At 41.2% G+C, this 16,885-nt stretch overlaps 1 protein-coding gene across 1 annotated transcript in view; it reads left to right on the forward strand.

Annotated features, from left to right (window-relative positions):
- The window catches only part of LOC138675472 (histidine--tRNA ligase, cytoplasmic-like), an 89,570-nt gene that overhangs the window by 28,732 nt on the left and 43,953 nt on the right, over nucleotides 1-16,885 (forward strand). The window contains exons 6-9 of the mRNA XM_069763761.1: nucleotides 290-385; nucleotides 2,247-2,366; nucleotides 4,149-4,256; nucleotides 6,331-6,429. Of these exons, the coding sequence (XP_069619862.1) occupies nucleotides 290-385; nucleotides 2,247-2,366; nucleotides 4,149-4,256; nucleotides 6,331-6,429 (423 nt within the window). The remainder of the gene's footprint in view (nucleotides 1-289; nucleotides 386-2,246; nucleotides 2,367-4,148; nucleotides 4,257-6,330; nucleotides 6,430-16,885) is intronic.

Below are 16,885 nucleotides of genomic sequence, written 5' to 3' on the forward strand. Positions count from 1 at the left end.
ATCTACATTTTTTTTTCTTTTGATGATCCATTCTGTTTAGGCCTGTTTGGGATGGAGCCTGACACAATCACCTTTCGTCTGTCACAAGGGCCGTGTATATCCATGAGTTGTCAGACTTTTAGTATTTGGTGTCAGCTGTTCGTGTTCATGTCAGGATAATGGAACATGATCTCAGTCTTGGACTGTTTTTCACGCTAATATTTTTCTCTCCCTTTTTTGTTGACCATCTCGCAGGATGTTTCTTGGTAGATTTCTTGCGGTGACTAACCACTTGCCAATACTGTTTCAGGAAACTCTGATTGGGAAATACGGAGAAGACTCCAAACTCATCTATGACCTGAAGGATCAAGGAGGGGAGCAGCTGTCCCTGCGCTACGATCTGACTGTATCCTTTGCTATAAACCTCTATCAATCATTTGGCTGCAGACAATCCCATTTAAAGGGGCCGGGTTTTTGTATCATTAACAGTGATGCAGTGATGGGGGCGCACTAATGCTCTGGCCACTTTATTGGCATGATAGTTTGTGGCCCACCAGAGGGTAAATTCCCCCCAGAGGTAACAGTGATGGCCTAGCCTTCTGTAGCCTCTCTGACTCACTTGCTCTTGCTGGCTGCAGAATGAGGTAACCTAGAATCCATCAGTGAGCTTGTTCTGAAGGGAGGGAATGTAACTCTTATCTTTCTTCTTCTTAGCTCCTGTTGGAGCTCAACTTTCATAAAGTCAGCTCTCGGGAGCTCAGAAAAATAGAGACAAGGGTTAAGTACTCTCATGTCAGAAGAAACTCACTGATGGGTTCTCAGTTAACTGATTGGATTTATGTGCGTAGCTGCTAATCAGAAGTAGCAGCTCAGCTTAAGGTGGGGTGGTGGGTGAGAAAACAACCACCTAAACCTGGGGAGGCGGGTGGTGTGTCGGACCACCTGAGCTAAGAAGCAGTTGAGCAGCAACATCTAAATAAATGGCTTGTAAGCAACTGTTTTAGGTGCTGACGTAGAGATTCACTCTCTCCGCTGCTTAAGCATTGGGCAGCGTTCACACAGGCAATGCTGTTTGGTCCATACAGGTGCAATTTATTGCTTTCATAAAAGAGATTCAAAACCAAAACAGCCTCTTCTGGGCACAAAGGTATCGCAGCAAGAAAACAGTTCATTTGGCAGGGCACATATAGTTGATTTAGTTTGGGCTTATCTGAAAAGATTAGAGTCTGGGAGAAAAAGAGAAAACTTTATACACAGAAGCGGCACGATCCCACCAGTCTTGGGATCCCCTTCACCCCAAGCTCCAGCAGCTCCCAGCACCAAGTGTTCGACTCTGGGCACAGTTCACACTGAACAGGCTGCAGCTCCCACAAGGTTCTCTGTGGCTCCATCACACGTAGCTGACCCATGCAGTCTCCATTCAGAGAGAGACCCTGGCCTCTGTCTCTCCCATCTACAGCTCGCATTTTGGCTGGTCACTCACCAGCAGCGCACTCACTTCTGCTTTATCCGGCAGACTGACGCACCTAGTGAGCACAAGCTGTGGTTCTTATTCAAAGCTAGCCAGGGGCATCTAACCAAGGCCTGCAATGCTAGGATTTAACCCTGCTATAACGCACATGTCATCTGAGCTTACAATTATACATTTGCTTTCAATGGACGCATTCAATTATAAGGCTAACATCGCACCGGCTTTATGGCAGATAATTACATGTGAGATTGTATGGAAAATGAATTGGGAGAATGTTATATAGCAATTAATTCCTATAACTTTATTATTTGGAATTTCTCATATTGGGGTGAGGGGATCCTTACATCTTTCACTTTAAATTTGTTATACGTGACGATAATATTGATACTGGGATAAGTCTTAAATCTCAGATTGGTTGTATTCTTGACACCTCCCTCCCCCCCCAACGATCAGCTGTTCTCAGCTTTCAGCAGCCAGATATAAACCATATACCTAGCGGAATAGCACAGCTCCCTACACCGCCCAGTGGATGCTCCTGGGTACTGCAGACTAGCGCCTTCATTATACAAGGTGAACCAAAAATCAGTGTGTACTTGCCAATGAAGATCATGTGGGCAGTGTGACACGAAAGTAACTATGGTATTTGCTTTGTCAATAAGAAGTTTTAAAAAAAAAAAAAACATTGTTTGCCTGGTGCACTATTTTTCGTGTGTGTGTGATAGTGCCGCCTCGGCTGTGGCGCCACTGTATATCCGTAACTAGATACACGTCATTACCTTGACCCTATTTAAACAAGGTTCCCTTTGCACGATTTTTGGCCATGAATAAGATCAGTCACATAAAGCGCTACCAGATTTCTAAAGTTTACAGACGGGACAACCCCGGCAGAGGTCGCTACAGGGAGTTTTATCAATGTGTAAGTACATAGGAATAATCTCATTAGTTATCAATTTTTGTAATAAAAGAGTAGCGAGTAGCCGCCATTTATATTTATATTTTACCAATCCGTAGTAGACATCTTATTAGGGAAACCCACGACTTTCTCCTCGTGGACTGATCCTTCATTCTCACTATTCACAAATTTCTCTGATATATGGATTACAAAGTTTTCATGTGGACTATTGACTTCTAAAAAAATAAATGAATCCATTGTAACTCGTCAATAATGTTACTGACTATGCACCTAGGGATTTGATTGTAACCTAGTACATCAATAGTGGGAGTTTTTGTTAAATTGTCCCTATTGCAACGTAAAGGGATAACAGTATACCTAATCAATGGGTGGAATATTGGCAATAGTGATGATTCCCAACAGAACACCAAAGAATTACATATATTTATTTTGACAACTTAAAGGGGGTTTCCAAGAATCGAACATTATTCCCTATATATTGACTGGACTCCTAACAATCCCAAAAGTCCAGGATCTGCTGAGCCCCATATTATGGAGTGAGGTGCCAGTGCTTGACCTCCATTCATTGGATATGATACTGTATATTACTGAACTGTGAGGGGCTGATTATATTATATCAGTAACTGAAGTTTATGGCCAACCTGATAACAGTTTACCTTACTGCTTCCAATACTAAATGGATGTCTTAGATCTGGTAAGGATGCTGAATTTACTTTGTGAGAATGGCTGTGTAATCCTTTATGAAGGTTTCAACTTCAGGCTCTTTTCACCTAGTCTGATTTGAGAGCTCCTCAGTGTCCCTCCTCCCTGCTGCTGCTCCTGAAATCTCTCACTGCTCAGTACAATCTGTAGCGGTCACTCAGGCTGGGTGGGCAAAGACTGAATACAAATGGATTCGCAAGGTATTTCATGCTATAGCTGGACAAAACTTCATATCAGGATTACACAGGCAATCTGATATTGCTTCAGAGTAAACAAACAAGTCTCATTAGGGACAGGGACCCTGATTGCAGTAATTTGTCACTTACTGGAATGCTTACTGTAGCTTGGATACAATCGCTGTCTTATCAAAAATAGATTATCACTAGTGGATTGATAATCCTTATAGCCCTCCATGTTCACGAGCCCTCCATTCATTGGCAGCTTTCTGCCTATGCAGAGTGTACACAGAAATCTGCCAATTAGAGGTGTGGGTGAGGTTATACAGAGCTCAGTATTATAAACCATGATTTTATCAAAACTGCAGCAAGCAGCCCGGTAAGTCATACATCCCTGGAATCGGGGTCTCTGTCCCTACATCATGCTGCGCTCAGATGGAGTAGCAAAAACCTGGTGACAGATTTATTTTAAATGAATGTTTCAAACACATGTATTAGAATATGTGGATGACTAATAAGTCATTGAGATTGGCTGACTGGTTGCCGGGGATATTCTGCATTAATTGAAATGTGGGTGGCTGAGGCCACGCTTCCATATTTAGCATCTTAAGAGAACTGCTGTAAAGTGAAGGTGAGCCATTAACCAGATAGACCATGTAAGCTGAATACATAGTGACCTGCATGGAGTGGGGTCCGTTCTGCTCCCGCACGGCATACAGGCCCCTGTTAGAAGTGAATAGATTGCGCAGCTCCGTACATAATATACTTTCTATCCAGCCGACATTATATAACCAATATTTGTATTACTCTTACCTACTTAAAAATGTATGAGTTGTAAAATGTGACCCCATCTATCATGTGTCGCTTGGCCTGTCTCTATTGATCCCACCATGCATATTCATGCCAGGATTTTGACATTGCTGGACACTACGACCCTCTGCTCCCTGACGCCGAGTGTCTGAAGATTATGTATGAGATACTCAGCGAGCTGGAACTGGGAGGGTTTCTCATTAAGGTAAGTGCTGACCTGAAACAAATAAAAATCACACTTAATGGAATGAAGCTAAATACATATGTTTTTTGTCTGGTGCATTCTGGTAGAGTTTTGCATCCTCTGCTCTTTCTGGGGAATGTGTAATTGGTAATAAATGGGATTTTCTTGGAGCGATCTGACACAGCACCTTCTGTAAGAGCCATTATCACCACCTCTGATGATTCTCCCAACCACTATGTCACATTAATAGACTTTTAGTGGACACAGGACTGGCTCATATTTGGACAGAACAGATGTTTTTACTTTTAGTTACAAGGTATCTTTGCTATTACACAGAGGTGGGAACCTTTTTTTCTTCGATGGGCCATTTGGATATTAATAACCTCATTCGCTGGCCTTGAAAAATTATCAACTTAATATATATCATGCAATATTTGGCGAAATATTCAATTCACCCATAATGTAATGGCTGCAACTGCTTCCCTTTGGTGAGGTGTGATGTTAGGTGATGTGTGTCAATGAAGTTGCTACTCAGAGTTGCTTTTCCAGGTTTGCATCTGTCTTAGGCACAGTCGCCCTTTTCCGATGATAAGTTTTGTAAAGCACCGCTCATAGCAGTAAATTGTTCTGAACATGGATGTATATTTCATTGCATGTAAAATTCATCCCTGCTCATGTAACATTAATATAACTCAAGTAGTGGGAGGCCTACAGTATTCATCACATAGGAGACATCGAAACTGCTTTGTATACATCACACAGGATACATCGAGATTGCCGTATATGCATCATATAGGAGACTACGACCGCTGTATGCACATCACACAGGATACACAGAGCCCCTGCTGTATACACATCACATAGGAGACATTGAGACTGCTGTATACATTACATAGTAGACACTGAGACTGCTGTATATATCATATAGGAGACACTGAGACTGCTGTATATATCATATAGGAGACACAGACTGCTGTATAGATCATATAGGAGACACTGAGACTGCTGCATGCACATCATACAGGTTACACAGAGAACCTGCTGTATACACATCACATACACACTGACACTGCTATGTACATTACGTGGTTTATGCTGCGACTGCTGTGTTCATCACAGGAGATACGGAGACTGCTGTATGCACATCACACAGGATTCACAGAGACTCTGCTGTATTCATCACATAGGAGACACTGAGACTGCTGAGTTCATAGGAGTGGGAGGGGAGTGAACAGTATGCTAACTCAGCCTGTAAGGAACACCCTGTGCTGGCACTGGCCAGCGACAGGACATAATTCAGTGTTGTATGCACCATAGTGTTCAGTAGTGAATGCTGCATGCTCATGGTGGTGGCGGGCTATACAGAGCAGTTGTCTCAAAGGCACGAGACGACTTGTCCTGTAGTGATAATCTACTGCTGAAAAAACACTGATTTTATTAAAACAGCACACAGCTTACTAAGTTAAACAACATTGGAATCTGGGTCTGACACGTTCGCTCATCACTAATAAGAAGCCAAACCAGAAACTCCATGTAAGTTCCTATACGTTCTGCTTTCTTTCACAAAGTGTGACTGGTAGTATTGGAGAACGGCTGCAAAGCAGCGAATGAGGCTGACGTGCGATACGAGGCACTACCTGTGGACAGGCCTGGTGCTCTTTTAGGATGAAATTGAATACACCTTTTTTTGCATTGTATTACAGTCCTATTACCATGAGTAGGACATTCCAAAAACCGACTCCAAAGTCCAGACTTTAGCCAGAAAATTAAAAACCTGAGTGTATTAAAGCACAGACCTGATGACCTCTACTGACCAGTGACCTCTGAGAACATCTCAGGAGAATGTTGAACTGTTAAGATTTATGATTGTGTTATTGCAATGAACTATAGTTCCTCCAGAGGTCATACATGGAGGCTTTAACCGATGAGCATTCCCATAATAAATATTATTGGATCAGGGGGAAGTATTTTTTTTGTGGTAAACCTCAGGAATAAGGTTGATGAAAATCTATTTGCTGATTAGCTGCTTTGATGTATTGCCCTTGTGCATGATTTATGGCGCCATACTTATAGTGGATGTTCTGGCTTCTACAAGGTGAATGACAGAAGACTTCTCTATGGGATTCTCACATCATGTGGCGTTCCGGATGCCAAATTCAGGACAGTGTGTACCTCCATTGACAAGCTGGGAAAGGTAAATGTATACTATTCTACTGTTTGAATCAAGTTTATTTGTTAAACCTATTTTTTTTTTACTATAGACACTTATTTAATTAATAAATTCCAGTGTCATTTTCTATATTAAAGGGTTTTACGCTACTTTCACAATTGAATAATTGATAACCTTTCCTCGTGGTGGAACATCAGTGTTAGATCGCTGAGGTCCATCCCCAGCACCCCAACGGTCAGCTGATTTTAAAAGGATCTGTCATGACAAATTTCATAGATGATGTATAGTGCAATACAACTTTTTTTTTCCCCCCCCCCCTCTGTTGCAGAGATTTTAGCAATCAAAGTATTTGACACCTAATCAGTTAACACCCACTTGGGCATAAAAACTTAGTTATCAGATAGTTTTCACTGGAGATGTGTTCTTCGCCTTGTATGATGCTGACCAGTTCTAAGCAGGCCGTAACACCCAAAAGAAGCAACATGTCCCCACCATAGGTTAGAGCAAGTTTTAGGCAATGTGTGTGGAAGGAGGGCAGTAAAGGAGAGCTGACAGTGCTATGAAAGGAGAAGAGCTGAAGGGTTTGTAATGTGACACCGCTAAACTCAGTTGTTCAGCCCCTTTCCCCACAGGGACCTTATCTGGAAGTCATCTGTGCTGTAATATTGCAACACGTTCTAATCCAACAGAAGGTTAAACCAGGAGATCACATATGTATCATTACATCTCGCACACTTAAAGGAAACTTTCTCTAAGCTATTTTGGGGGCTTGTTCTTTTTCTCCTGTTTTGCTGCCTCCTTATCATTGGTCAGCATTATACAGAGAGAAGTACCCTTCCCTAGTGAAAAATATCTGACACCCACTTGAATAAACGAAAGTTAACTCATAAGGTGCCAAATAATTTGATTGCTAATATCTCTGCAAGAGAAAGGTAAATTAAAAAAAAATGTTTAATTCTGCTCTGCAGTCATTATTTCAATGTTTTTCGAGTTCAAACATGAAAAATGTGGTGAAAGATGCTCTTTCAACCCCTTACTGACATCACATTCTGGTACGTCATATGCCGGCTCCCTGACTTTGTCTGTTAAAGACCGCCATGCCTGTCATTGACATCCTCCTGTGAAAGCCAGCCCACGGCCGGCGTTCATAGAAGATCGTGATTGTCTCTATACCTAGCTGTGCTGTTACAGTGCTATGTATAGCACAGGCAATGAGACAATCGCAGCTTACCGAATACAGTAAAAAGTAGGAAAAAAATGTTTACAAATCTGAAAAAAAATACAAGTTCCAATAGCCCCTCTTTTGCCCCATTAACAAAATACACATTTGGCATTACTGCATTTGTAAAAGTCTGATCTATCAAAATATAAAATAAACTATCCAATCGGTAAACTGAAAAAATAAAAACCCTAGAATTCCTTTTTTTTTGGCTGCCTCAACAATGCGATAAAATGTAATAAGAGGCAATCAAAACATTATCTACCCCAAAATACTATCAGTAAAAATGTCAGCTCAGGGCACAAAAAATAAGCCCTTGCACAGACGTAGATCCCGAAAAATGAAAACGGGTCTTGTAAAAATGGTAAGACAAGAAATGTTTTTGTGAGTTGTTTTTTTTTTTTTTTCTTTTATGCGTTTTCAAAACCGATGCTAAGACAAGAAATGTTTTTGTGAGTTGTTTTTTTTTTCTTTTATGCGTTTTCAAAACCGATGCTAAGACAAGAAATGTTTTTGTGAGTTGTTTTTTTTTTTTTTTCTTTTATGCGTTTTCAAAACCGATGCATGTTTCATAGAATGGTAGACTTGGAAGGGACCTCCAGGGTCGTGTACAACCCCCTGCTCAACGCAGGGTTCACTAAACCATCCCAGACAGATGTCTGTCCAACCTCTGTTTGAAGACTTCCATTGAAGGAGAACTTTCCACCTCTCATGGCAGCCTGTTTCACTCATTGATCACCCTCACTGTCAAAAAGTTTTTCATAAATTCTAATCTGTACCCTCTCCCTTTCAGTTTCATTCCAGTGCTTCTCGTATTTCCATGTGCAAATGAGAATAATAATGATCCCTCTACACTGTAACATACCTTCAGATATTTGTAGTCAGCTATTAAGTCTCCTCTTAGCTTTCTTTGTGTCAAGCTAAACATTCCCAGATCCTTTAACCGTTCCTCATAGCACACACTTTGCAGTCCGCTCACCATCCTGGTAGCTCTTCTCTGAACTTGCTCCAGTTTGTTGATGTCTTTTTTAAAATGTGGTGCCCAGAACTGGACACAGTATTCCAGATGAGGCCTCACCAAGGAGAAGTAGAGGAGGATAATGACTTCACGTGATCTAGACTCTATGCTTCTCTTAATACATCCTAGAACTGTTTGCCTTTTCTGCTGCTGCATCACACTGTTGACTCGTGCAGTCTGTGAACTATTAATATACCCAAGTCTTTTTCACACGTGCTGTTGCTTAGTTCTGTTCCTCCCATTGTTTAATTTTCATTTTTCTTGCACAGATGTAGAATCTTTAATCCCTCAATGTTAAATACCATTATATTAGTCACTGCCCATTGTTCAAGCTTATCAAGATACTTCGGAATCCTTTGTCTCCTCTAGTGTTAAGGTACCGTCACACATAACGATATCGTTAACGAAATCGTTATGTGTGACAGCGACCAACGATCAGGCCCCTGCTGGGAGATCGTTGGTCGCTGGGGAAAGTCCAGCACTTTATTTTGTCGCTGGATCTCCCGCTGACATCGCTGTATCGGCGTGGATGTGCAATCATTTATTACCACTCTTTGAGTATGAACACTGAGCCAGTTATGAATCCATCTAACCGTAGCCTTGTCAACCCCATACTTGGTATTTTTTTCACTAAGGATAGTATGAAATAGTTTAACAAATGCTTTGCTGAAGTCGAGATATACTATATCTTCCGCATTTTCCTGATCCACCCAGTCATTGATTCCATCATAGAATGAAATTAGATTAGTCTGGCATGACTTGTGTGCTACAAACCCATGCTGGCTCGGGTTAATTATTGTATTCTTATCCAAGTACTTACATAAATGCTGTTTAACCCTAGAATGCGTGAACATAGAAATCTACACTATTACGTACCTGGGGCCTTTGAGGCCTGTTTTCAAATAACATGGAATAACTCAAAAAAATTTTTTTTTCAAAGTTATTTGAAAGTAAGCATGCATTCCCACTAGCTCTGGGGTCCGCCTGGACGGGATTTCGTAATGGATCTGACCTTCTGGTGACCCCGGCTAAGGCTGGTAGAACGCGTACCTGGGGCCTCGCAGGCCTGTCAGGTTACTTTTTTATTATTTTCTGTAAAACTACTTTAGTTACAATTTTGAAACTCTAGGTATTCCTCAGCTATATAGTTGTTAGTAATTTCCAGTTGTTCGTATATTTTTATGTTATAGGCATTTCGTATAGCAACGCTTTTTTTGTGACTACCCCATATTCACGTACCTGGGGCCTTTTAGGCCTGTGTGCAAATAACATGGAATAACTCAAATAAAAATACTTTTCAAAGTTTATTTTAAATTTGCAAAGTAAGGATGCATTCCCACTAGCGCTGGGGTCCACCAGGAGGGGATCCGTAATGGATCTGACCTCTTGGTGACCTCAGCTAAGGCTGGTGGAATCCCGGCATTCCATCAGCCTTAGCTGGAGTTACCAGGAGGTCAGATCCATTATGGATCCCATTCTGGTGAACCCCAGTGCTACTTGGAACATAGCCTAAGATGTGTATAATTCCCAAAAAAAATTATGTACATAAAACAACAAAAATGTAACTAAACGGGCACGCCCAATATATTCACTCAGTACAATTTTTTATGATGGATACATTTTTTCTTATAAAAAGTTTTTACATAAAGTCTGTAGCAAACTTGGTGCAGGAATATTTATTTTCCACTTTACATATTCCCCCGACAATTCTTGCATATTATTTTTTCTTCAGAATGTTCCCTGCATACATTTTGTCCGCAAATAGAACAGAAACGCTCCGATTTTCTTTTTCTTTGCTGGACAAATATAGCAGCACTTTCTTTTTTTTTCTCTTTGCTCTGGCTGTTCCTGAAAGCGTATTCCACATCGGATCATTGCCTCTGTAATTTGCCTTGATAAGCATTTTGTGCTGCTTCTCTCTAGCATAGTAGGCATCAAAAGTTCATAACAAAGTTCTGTCAAAAATAGACGTCTCTTGTCATTCCTGTTGGCATGGAATTCTGGATTAGTTTGACAATAAACAATATAGCTATTGAGGGATGACACATCAAGGATATTGGAAAAAAGGGCAACAGGCCAACGTTTAGTCTGCCTTTTACACGAATATTCAGTAATCATTTTGTCCATCTTGTCGACACATCCTTTTGTCTTATTATAATGAAGTATAATTTCAGGTTTTTGTTTCCTGTCATTGGTGTCAATACTTTCATCGTGATGCATTGTGCTCAGTAATATCAGAGATTTTTCTTTCTTGGCTTTATAGGACACCATTGTTGCCTCATTGCAGAAACCGAATACACTCTCGTAGATTGGTCGCTGTGCATTGTGCTTCATTATTGGTGGAATTTCGCGGCGGTTTGGTCTCATTGTACCAACAAGTGTTAGTTGTTTCTGAAGCAAAAAATTGGTCAGTTCTAAATTAGTAAAATAATTATCCATAGTGATATTTTTTCCAGAATGGAAAATTGGTGAAGCTAGTGTTTTCACTATGTTGGAACATAGATCTTTCTGGACTGGAGCGTCAGCTTCTTTTCCACAGTAAATCATGCCATTCATCCCATAATAAGTTGCTGAATCGCACATCCAGAACATTTTTATGCCGTATTTAGCTGGCTTACTGGGCATATATTGGATAAATTTGCAACGTCCCCTAAAGGCAAGAAGTTGTTCGTCCACTGTTACATATTCGCTAGAATTGTAAAGTTTGTAACAGTTCTTGATAAAAAGATTCCATATATAGCTAATAGGCGCTAATTTATCGGTTGCCAACCTCACAGGCCGAGTTCTCTTTTCATCAAAACGAATGCATCTCCGAATAGCCTCAAATCTATCTGCGGACATAGTGGCTTTGTAATGTGGATCTGCAAATGGGTTCAGAAATAACTCTCTGATTGGCACATCATATGATTTAGTCGACCCTGCCAGAAGAGTAAGGCCAATATAGGCGTATAGTTCCTCTTTAGTTAAATTTTTCCAAGTTTTTTTTTTTTCCGAAGCAATACGTTTACCTTCCACATTCGTACACAAAACTACCTCATCTGCAATATCATCTGAAACAAATTTACTGAAAACATCTTTTTTGGACATGAATTGGGAAATTCCGACAGCTCCTTGAGGAACTCTAATAATGTTATGTGATGGGGTGCGTGCATGAGCCACAGCAGTACTGTTCCAAAAAATATTTGTTTTAGATGTTCTACTTGCACATTCTGCTGGATCCATTACTTCTTCATCATCTGAGGAATCGCTGGACGATGAAGTTGATACATTAGCTGGTGGAATATACTCTTCATCCGACAAAGAAATGTCATTGTCTTCATCACTATTGAAAATAATCGCCTCAATTTCTTGGACAGTCAATCCCCTTGATGTAGACTGTGCCATTGTAATCTTAGATGTGAGTAAACTAAAATGAAAAGTAAAAAATAAAGATTACAATCAGGCTTGTGCACTATACACTGTGTGTGCTAAGACTTTGTTAGTGTTTGTGTGCTTAGGGTAAAGTACAGCCCCCCTACTCTTACCTTCAACAGATCACTTTCTTGTAAGTGCAGTAGAAGCCTCTGGTTTTGGAGCTCAAAAAGGTTCTTTGTTACAGACCAAAGAAAGCTGACTTCTTCCTCCAAAGTCTCTCCAGCAACTAGGATTTAGGACTAAAGGACCTGTACTGACATCATAATCAGGTTACTTTGTGAGGGGAAACTCCCTTCCAGGATCACATTACCATGTCAGGCAGAATCCACACTCTTCCCAGGAACAGCCATCGACCAATAGTCATAAAGACTGAGTCATAAGTTCTTCCCCAACAACAGTACAGACAAAAAGACTGAGGAGTACATGTAAACCAAAGAAGGCCTCAAAGGCCCCAGGTACGTGAATCTGCGGTAGTCACAAAAAAAGCGTTGCTATACGAGATGCCTATAACATAAAAATATATGAACAACTGGATATTACCAACAACTATATACCTGAGGATTACCTTGAGTTTCAAAATTCTAACTAATGTAGTTTTACAGATAATAGAAAACAAGTATCCTAGCAGGCCTGCGAGGCCCCAGGTACGCGTTCTAGGGTTTTAATAATCTGTTCAAATATCTTTCCTGGTATAGAAGACAGGCTCATTGGCCTGTAATTTCCTGGCTCCATTTTCTTTCCTTTTTTGGAGATGGGGACAACATTTGCCCTTCTCCAATCTTCTGGGACTTCTACTGTTCTTCAGGATTTTTCAAAGATTCTAGCAAGTGGTTCTTCAATTTTTCTGATAACTCTTTCAGTACGATAGGAAGGAATTCAACTGGATCAGGAGAATTTTATTCATTTAAATTACGTAAGTGTTCCCTCACCATCTCTCTATGGATAGTGTGGATCCTTCGATGGGACGGTTAATAGGAATTTAAAAGTTCGACCTTGTCGCATCATTTTTGACCACTTCACCCTTTTCATCCTGTAAAAATCCTATTGCATCTTTGACTTTTCTTTTGCTTTTGACATACCCCCAAAATCTTTTTTATTGCTTTTGGTCTCCCTTGCAAGCCTTACTTCTAGCGATGAACAAGTGTACTCGTTACTCGAGTTTTCCGAGCATTCTCGGGTGTACTCAGAGTATTTTGGGCGTGCTCATAGATTGTTTGAGTCACCGCAGCTGCATGATTTGCGGCTGCTAGACAGCCTGAATATATGTGGGATTCCCTAACAACAGGAAATCCCTGCATGTGGTCAGGTTGTCTAGCAGCCGCAAATCATGCAGCTGCGGCGACACAAACATAATCTACTAGCATGCCCAAAATACTCTGAGTACACCTGAGCATGCTCAGAAAAACCAAGTAACGAGAACACTCGCTCATCACTACTTACTTACTGGATTTAGCTCTACTAACGCTTGCCCTGCATTCCCTGTAAACAGCATTATATTCTTCTTTACATATGCTCCCGTCTTATTTAATATACATTTCTTATTTCCTTTTTAACAAGTGATTAAGTTCTGTGTTCATCCATCCTGGTCTCTTTTAAATGCTTCCAACTCTTCATTCTTTTTGGGATTTTTACTGATTGTGCAGTGAGAATTTCATTTAGGAAAATCTCCCGTCTTCTTGGACTTTTCTGTCCTTTTGAACATTTTTGAGTCCATTAAAATCTGCCTTTCTGAAGTCCAACCTTAGAGTCTGAGTCCTTGCTGGTCTTCCTCCTCTTGTAATCCAAAATTCGAGGATAGCATAATTGCTGCCTCCTAAATTCCCAGCCACCTTTACTTCCTCAACCATTTCCTCCCTGTTGGTAACATAGGTCCAAGATTGAAAATCTTCTTGTTTTCTCTTCTACCTTTTGAAAGATAAAGTTGTCAGCAAGAGAAGATAAGAATTTTCTGGACCCAGTACTTTTGCCTGAGAGAGACTCTCTACAACTGTTTGGATAGTTAAAATCTCCCATAATCATCTGATGTAAAAAGAGTTCATGCATATCTTCAGTCTTTCCAGGTGGCCTATAGTAAATGCCTACCATAGTGTCCTTTCTGTTCTTCTCTCTTTGTATTCTTACCCAAACCGTTTCTACAGAGATACCAGTCTCTGAAGCTTGGATCTCTGTGGAGATATACATTTTCTTAATATACAATGCAACACCTCCTCCTTTCTTGTTAATCCTACTTCTAATAAATAAGTTTGTTTTCTGCATACATGTACTGACCTGGATAATCATATTGCCAGGTCACTTTATCCATACAGTGAGCATGGTAAATAAAACCCCCAAAAAACAATTGTGAAATTGTCTTTTTTTTTTTTTCTATTTCAACGCACTTGAATTTTTGTCCACTTTCTAGTGCATCATATGTTACAATGAATGGTGTCATTCAAAAGTACAATTTGTCCCGTGAAGAATAAGCCGTCATACAGCTATATTGATCGGAAAATTAAAAAGTTCTGGCTCTTGGAAGATAAGTAGGAGAGAAAAAACTGAAAATGCCCATGGTGCGAAGGGGTTAAAGGTATAAGATTGCATGGGAAATTCCACAGTTACATACATTGTATAGTAGTAGTAAATAGGCCACAAACTGTTTTCTATTCACTTGATGTAGCCCCTGATTTTAGATAATACACTATTTGCTGTGGTGGGTGAGGGAGGAGGTGAGCTGTGCTGGTCACAGCTCCCCTTCTCCTCCTACCTCCACAGTGACCTCTGCACAGATCACATAACAGAACTGAAAAATATAACCATAGATGAAACATGATTGTTTCCTATGCTCATGTAGCTGCTGTAGATTATACGAGTGCCTGTTTTTAACAGAACCTCAGGTCAGATGGCCGCCCTCATAATGTTCAGGAAGCAGAATAAAAAAAAAACCACTATAGTTAAAAAAAAAAAAGTGGTAAAAATAACAAATGTTTGGCCTAATAGTGCTGTACTTCACTGGTGGTGAATCAATAATTGCATGCATGATTACAATACATGAAGCCAGTGAGGGCTGAGGAGGAGAGCATCAGAATATGCAGAAAATGTCATCCAGCCGGCAGCCAATCAATAGTGCCGCTCACATCCTCATATATATGCTCCGACACAGTACCCTAAAGTGCATCACCGGAATAAATCATCTCCGGTGATTGCCGAGACCTTTCCTGATAACAGGACAGCGATCACAAATTCATCATTATAAGGCATAACTATTACTCAGTATAAAGTAGGCATGCCACAAATTAATGTCAGTTCTGCCAGCTATGGATTAAGTTGTGCGGGGCAGATATTAATCTCCAGGGCCACCCGGCTGAAGTGTGTAATGATTGAGCGCGCTTGTAATGATGCAAGAGATGCATAATATTCCATCAGCTGCATTGTGATAAAGTACACATTGATCTGTGCTACAAAGTCTCTTCCCGGTCTCTTTCTTACTCCGAGCAGTGTATTCATCAATCTCTTGATATAATCTCCCGCGAGATAGCACCCGCTGCTCGGTTTTTGTGCGAGCTGATACATCAGTGTCATAAGAAGCTTTTCTGGTGTCTGAACCAACCCCGCAGAATAGCGGAGCAGAAAGTGATATTATCATGTGAGAGATAAGAATCTGCTGTTTTATGAATAACCCAGCAACCCAGGATTATGGATGGTGCATCGCACACAGCACAACTTTCTGCTTCTCCTTCAGCAGCGATCTGCAGACTGTAGGTCTCCTGCCGCTGACAAACTACCACTCCCATCATGCTCCGACAGCCAGTGCAGCCTCACCCTTCTGAAAAGTTATTAAAGGGAATCAGTCCGGTGATTGACTGGGGTTCGGGCAGCATCAATGTTAACAAAGATGTCATCCTGAGAGAGACATTGACAGGTAAGGCTACTTTCACACTTGCGTTGGCCCAACGTACCGACAGACAGTGTGTTTAAATGTAGCACAACGTGGGCAGCGGATGCAGTTTTACAGCGCATCCGCTGCCCTTTGCGATGAGCGGGGAGGAGCCGGAGTTTCGGCCGCGCATGCGCGGTCGAAAATGGCGGACACGACGCACCAAAAAAGTTGCATCAAACTTTTTTTGTGCGTCGCAACCGCCAAAAACACGACGCATCCGTTGCACGACGGATGCAACGTGTGGCCATACGTCGCAATGCGTCGCTAAATGCAAGTCTGTGGAGGAAAAAACGCATCCTGCGGGCAACTTTGCAGGATGCGTTTTTTCTCCAAAACGACGCATTGCGATGGACGTCACACGACGCTAGTGTGAAAGTAGCCTTAATACTCAAGCAGCACTTGTGGGCTAAAGTGGAAGCGTTGTTTTCAAGGGTGTAGCTGTCACGATCCATGTTTGGATCTGTGGCTGGTCTGGTTTCCCTCTGATTTAAACCTTTTTTCCTCTCTGGTCTTTGGGGGTTAATGCAGTTCCCCCCCCCCCCCCCTTCCCCGTGCCCGCTGGTGTTGTTGCATTGCTGTTGGGTCAGCTGATGTTTGTCCACTCCCATCATCCTTTATAAGGTCACATGGTGCATCAGCTGACTGTTGGTTATACAGTTCTTTTCAGGAGCCCAACCTCGCAGTAGCAGCTCCCTGGTGTCAGCCAAGTCTGGTGTTTGGAGCTCAGTTGCTGTACTATCTATGTTGTGGAGTCTGCAGCGGCGTGCACAAGCTAAGTTCTGAGTTTTGTTTCTTTGTAGTTTGTGCATTCACTTTCTGGTATCATGTTCCCTTCACTCTCATATTGTTTATTCCTGTTTATTTGCTTTGTGTTGCTGTTTACACTGTTCACCTCCTGGGTTGGGGGTTTAGT

The sequence above is a fragment of the Ranitomeya imitator genome, chromosome 4 (assembly GCF_032444005.1).
Source record: "Ranitomeya imitator isolate aRanImi1 chromosome 4, aRanImi1.pri, whole genome shotgun sequence".
Lineage (NCBI taxonomy): Eukaryota > Metazoa > Chordata > Amphibia > Anura > Dendrobatidae > Ranitomeya > Ranitomeya imitator.